We start from the raw sequence: 5,638 nt of genomic DNA, 5'->3' as shown, positions 1-5,638 counted from the left end.
TTGTCATTTATTGTCATTTGTCAATATCCTTAGAACCACATATTTGTGGCAACGTGACAATCATGGTTAGATTAAAAAAATTGTCACATTGAACCAAAGATAAGCATCAAAACTCGAACCAGCTTTACTATATATTTATGATGTTGAACTCGGAGCCTATTTGATTTGTAGATCTCCATAATGCATAAATATAAAAATAACACAAGATTGCAATGGTATGGTTTTAAATGTCCTACATAACTTAAATGATGCCCCATTTTGCACGAAAAAACATAATAATATTGGCTTTAAACTATGAGATAGCTCTTATAATGTGTGACGCTCAATATCTTTCACGTCAGTCATGACAAGTCAGTGCACGCGGCAACGTCAAACAGTTCACTGACAGCGGGGCGGGGGGGGGGGGGGGGGGGGGGGGGACATCGCGCCAGAAGACTATCTTGCAAATATTTCAACAATTTTAACAAACGGTCTTTCTATAAAATGATAGAAGATTGTTTCTAGATAAAACATTTCGCAAAATGCAAAGAATTCCTTACCAAATAACAAATCAAACTTCTCATATGGATATTTAATGAATGTCCAAAATCCTTCAGAAATTGTAATACTTTTGAATCAAAATTATTTAATAAAAATTAATATTCCTAGAAGAATATGTTCAAATCAAGAGAATTTGTTCCTTGAAAATTAATAGATTGATTGGCAATGGGGAGGAACAACTTTTTGTTTTTTATGGAGTGAGATGCATAATGTTATCATTTATTATTGTCAATATATCCATTGAACCACATATTTGTGGCATTTGGACAATTTGGGCTAGATTTAATTTCCTTGTCACATCAAACAATAGATAATCATAAAAATTCAAACTAGTATAAAAATAACATAAGATTATCCTGTCTTGCTTTAAAAAACCCTACATGACTTAAAGTGATTTTCTATTGTACATAAAAACATAATAATACTGAAAGAGCAGTTGACATCATAACTATTGGTGCGGGCTGCACCGCGTCGAAAGACCAATTGATTTTGCAAACATTGACACGGGTTGCGTCGCATTGAAAGACTACTTGACGTCACAACTATTGGCGTGAGCTGCGCCGCATCGAAAGAACGATTGATGTTGCAAACATTGGTGAGGGCTGCGCCGCGCCGAAAGGCTCGTTAGCATCACAAACAATTGGCGTGGGCTGCGTCGCACCGAAAGACCCATTGATGTCGCAACCATTGGCTAGAGATGCATCGCGTTGAAAGTCTCGATAACGTCACAAACCATTGGGCGGGCTGCGCCGCGCTAAATGACTAGTTAACATCACAAACCATTGACGTGGTGTGCGTCGCACCAAAACATCGGTTGCCGTCGCAACCACTGGCGCGGGCTGCACTGCTTCAAAAGACCAGGTTGTAAACATTTTCATAAATTCAGAGAGTGGTCGTAAATAGAGAACGGGTTATCAACATATTTTTAAGTACGTTTTCATAAATTCAGAGAGCGATCGTAAATATAGAGAACGGGTTATCAACATATTTTTAAATACTTTCGAATTGAATTTTCTTTTAGCAAAAATGCTACCCTCTTGAAAGAAAAGGTTCAAAAAGCGAGAGGAAATGCATGGAGGGGGGTGGGGGGTAATAAGCGCCGTTAAGTGAAGCATGAGAGAGGGGTCGGCGCGTGTTAACGTTGAAGAATGCAGCTCCCCGCGCCGTCGTTGTTTAATGCTATAAATAAAGCTAGTCAGAGAGACCGAGGAAGGCCCCAGCAGAAACGTCGCCTCTTCTCCACCGCCGGCCCACAAAATCCCAAGGCCTCTCCCTCTCCTCTCTCGCTCCCCTTCTCCTTCTCCGACCGACCGGCCTCCATGGCCCTGGACTCCGTCCCGTCCTACCCCAGCGACCTGGGATCCAGCAGCAGTAGGACAACCAGGACCCAGCAAAGAATCCGGTACGCTCCCGCAGTTTGCCGTGCTAATTTCTTGGAGCAAAAAGGTCGATGCTTTGCGCTTCAGTTTCCTGATTTTCCTTTTCTGCTCTTGCCGTCGCTGTGCGCGCGGACGCCAGGAAGGAGGAGCGGACGTGGACGGCGGACACCTACGCACCGTACGACGACGGGCACCAGTGGAGGAAGTACGGCGAGAAGAAGCTCTCCAACTCCAACTTCCCGAGGTTTGCTTCCATGGCCGGCTCCGCCGTTCGATTCATTACGTTCCCCCAAGCTCCATGTTTTTCCTATTTCCGTTCGTGCATGTGTTGCCTGTGTGTGGTAAAGTAATTTCAAGTAGCTAGAACGGTTGGTTTATAGGTGTTGGTAGATCTACTGGTGAATTAGCAGGGACTGAAATTGGGTGAATTTACTGAGGGCGTGTGTTGATCTGGAACATTTGGGGGGCCTGGACGTTCAACCCCTTTTTCTAACAGGAAGAATTCCTAGCTCGCAATATCAAGAAATTAGTCAATATGCACGCAGGATCATCTTTCTAGTCTACTATAGATAGAGAACATGTCTCTCAGATATTATACATGTTTATTAACTAATCTTTAGTTTCTGTAACATCATACATAGAAATAGAAATAATTATTTATATGAAGCCAGTGAGTGGGCCAGATATTACATTTATATTCAAATCAAAATAGTTAAACTTCATCAGACCACAAACCACATCACCGCTTAGTCGCTTACCGCACCCAGAGCAGGCGGTTTGGTCAATGTATTTGATTCTTTGCAGCAAACTCTGTGTGGTTTTCCACTAGTCACTTCTTGGCAGAACTAGAGTGCGACAAGTGTCGGCATAACCCTTAATCAAGTGGAAAGTAAAAGACATGCTCGTCAACTAGAAACTGTTTATGTAATCAGCGTAGGGACCTTCACAGCGGCAATCTCTTACGTAATTGACAACCCAGCAAGACAAATAAAAATCCAAAAGGTGTTGGCTCGCCATACCGATAAAAAATTCGCAAGTGGGCCTCCTTCGCTGCCTCTCATTTGCAAGTCGTTTGAGATCTACTGTAATATATTTCACTAGCAGACTAGAAGTTTCCTCAATTGTTTTGCACACTTGTCCTGATTCAAGTCTGCAACCTTTAGCATCATGTCGACGGTCTCAGCTAATACTTCTTTTACTTCCAAGACTAGTGGCCTGTGATGCTGACCCAACATCCTCCTGTTACTCCTTCAAGAGACTGGTCATAGATGTTAACGTTTCTTCTTTTAGAAAGCGGTAGATAAAAGGTCCCCAAAGCGTGTGGTACTATGGAGCATTTTGGCCTGATTTTAATTCATTGAATTTAGATGGGGGAAGAGGTGAAAAAAAACACATGATTTAACAATCCGAATACCTTTGTGCTTTTTTATAGGAATGTTGTAAGTAACGCTACTCTTTGCATGTATGCTTAGTTGCTTACTGTAAAGTACTCGTGTTAAGAAGAATAAGGCAAGTTGGTAGAGAAAAGGTGTCAAAAGAGTCCAAGAAGTACTGTTCTACTATCCAACTTGAAATTTAGTAGGATAGTGGAAGTTTTACACTTTTACTCACTAACTGGGAGGTTTGTTAGCTAAGCTCTGCAGTAGTTACTAACTAACTATTTCCTTTTTTGTTCTAAAAAAATCGTTTTAAATGTCAGCAAAGCAATACAAAACCTTGCTCCTGCCATGTGGCGACATAAAACCAAACAAAACACTCCTGTAGTACCCTGGAACACTTAGAAGTAAAAATTTAAGGGCGTACACAAGGTGGGGTCTGGGGAAAGGAATTTCTAGAGAACTTTACCCTTGCATTAAATTCAGCAAGGAGGCTGGTTCGAACCCAGGACCTCCAGGCCGCAAGTGGAGAGACTACCACTTGCCAGGCCTGCCCTTCAGAAGTAAAAAATTTAAAGTTCTTTTTTGTGGGGTAATTTTTTAAGGGAGATATTATTAATTAAAATTGAAACTGGTACAGGGCATGACTACAAATTTTATTAATTACCTGGTTATTAAATTTACTTGCACTGTCGTTAGATGGGACACTACACCACAGAAGCCACACCAAATGTATGTGCTCTTGAATGCAACTATTGTATGTCTATACTTCCCTAGTACCTGGAAATGTATTTGCTCTTGAATGCATTTCTTCTGTTTCCTTCCGGGGTGGAAATTTAAATCTGCGCCATACAATTTGCAGGTTCTACTACAGATGTACCTACAAGACTGACCTGAAGTGCCCTGCGACAAAACAAGTCCAGCAGAAGGACATGAGCGACCCACCATTGTTCACAGTCACTTACTTCAACCATCACAGCTGCAACACCACCTCGAGGCCCATCGGCAGCGCCCCAGACACCACCGAGCAGTCGTCCTCGAGGAGGGCGGTGTCCATCTGCTTCGGGTCGCATGCCACCGGCGAGCAGCCAACGTTCTTAACGTCGCCGGGTACACTACAGTCACCAGCAAGCACAACCAACCAACAGAGCGACATAGGCGCTTACGGTCACCAGTTTCAGTGGACAGATACATCACCGTCGGCAGACGATGCCCCGGTCAAGATGGAGACCGACAGTCTCGCAGGAACAGGTGCTTCGTCTGGCGGTGCTAGCGGCCATGCTCTGTCGAGGACACTGCTGCCGATCGGCCAGTCGAGATGCATCGAGTACTTCCACTTCTTGTGATGGAAGTGTGCTGGATGGCCCCTTGGCCCTTGTTGCAGGTTGAGTTTGAGTAGCCAGGACTGCTGTTCTGAAGTTCTCAAGGATCCACACCGAGAGATTACTGCCGCTGCTGCCACCATTGTTCTTTTGCTTCCTTTGCATTCAGATTCGAGCCAGATTTGTGTGCTTGGATGATGTAAAGAACTAGACTGAAGTTTATTTATTTATCTAGTAGTACATCGCCTTGCAAAAGAAAGGTAATGTTTCCCATTTGGAAGTAGTTTGGCTGGCCGTTCGGTCACTAATTAAGTACTGCAAGGTTTCAGATTCCCTGCATACTGTGTTGGTTTATGCAGCTTATAATACTCCTTCTAGCAAGATACATTTGAGCGTCAACTAATTTAGGACGGGGGGAGAGTATATCACTTGCCTTGTTTTTTCTTCCGGCAGCACAAGGGGGAGGACAATAGCTCTTTACAATCACACCAGTGGAAGAAGGCTTCTGCATAATGTAAGAGCATCTTCAACAGTCTCGTGGTAACGCAGATACGCTAAAAAAAATTAGACGCGGAAATAGCATTTTAGCGCGCCGATGTGTGATAGCACTAGCAGAAGCTATAAAATTTAGCGTGTTGCAGATAACGCTCCAGCAGTGGTGTTAAATTATGTGTTGCAGATAACGCCCCGGCAGTGGTGTTAAATTACAACGCGCGTAAAGCACAAACACATTTTCCACTCAAACATAAAATCAAGAAAATCAAACATACACAAAATAAATCAATAATAAATAGTTTAGTTATTATTCCAACTCAAACAAATAGTTCATGAATAATACAACAAGTAGTTTATTTTCAATACAACAAATAATTTATATAACATCAATTCGTATGTTGCCCATTCCATGTCCACCACTCCTTGACTAGATCCTTTTAAAGCTCATCATGTGTTTCGCCACGTCGAATGATATGATAGGAGCAATAAAGCGGGCTACCCTCGCAGCGCTCCTCCGCACTCGCAT

The 5,638-nt window shown here is 42.8% G+C and overlaps 1 protein-coding gene across 1 annotated transcript; it reads left to right on the top strand.

Moving 5' to 3' along the window:
- The first annotated feature begins 1,737 nt into the window (after nucleotides 1–1,737).
- Nucleotides 1,738–4,956, top strand: LOC123448072 (WRKY transcription factor 55-like). The gene is made up of 3 exons (XM_045124845.1): nucleotides 1,738–1,942; nucleotides 2,059–2,163; nucleotides 4,158–4,956. The coding sequence occupies exons 1-3, from the start codon at nucleotides 1,860–1,862 to the stop codon at nucleotides 4,639–4,641; spliced, it is 672 nt and encodes a 223-aa protein (XP_044980780.1). The 5' UTR covers nucleotides 1,738–1,859; the 3' UTR covers nucleotides 4,642–4,956.
- The last annotated feature ends 682 nt before the right edge of the window (nucleotides 4,957–5,638 follow it).

This window comes from Hordeum vulgare, chromosome 4H (genome assembly GCF_904849725.1).
Source record: "Hordeum vulgare subsp. vulgare chromosome 4H, MorexV3_pseudomolecules_assembly, whole genome shotgun sequence".
NCBI lineage: Eukaryota > Viridiplantae > Streptophyta > Magnoliopsida > Poales > Poaceae > Hordeum > Hordeum vulgare.
This window is presented reverse-complemented; position numbering and strand designations above follow the sequence as displayed.

Coding starts and splice junctions, on each gene's coding strand:
- LOC123448072 (XM_045124845.1), top strand. CDS start 1,860: ATGGCCCTGGACTCCGTCCCGTCCTACCCCAGCGACCTGGGATCCAGC. Junction 1,943..2,058: donor AGGACCCAGCAAAGAATCCG/GTACGCTCCCGC, acceptor CGCGGACGCCAG/GAAGGAGGAGCGGACGTGGA. Junction 2,164..4,157: donor TCCAACTCCAACTTCCCGAG/GTTTGCTTCCAT, acceptor TACAATTTGCAG/GTTCTACTACAGATGTACCT.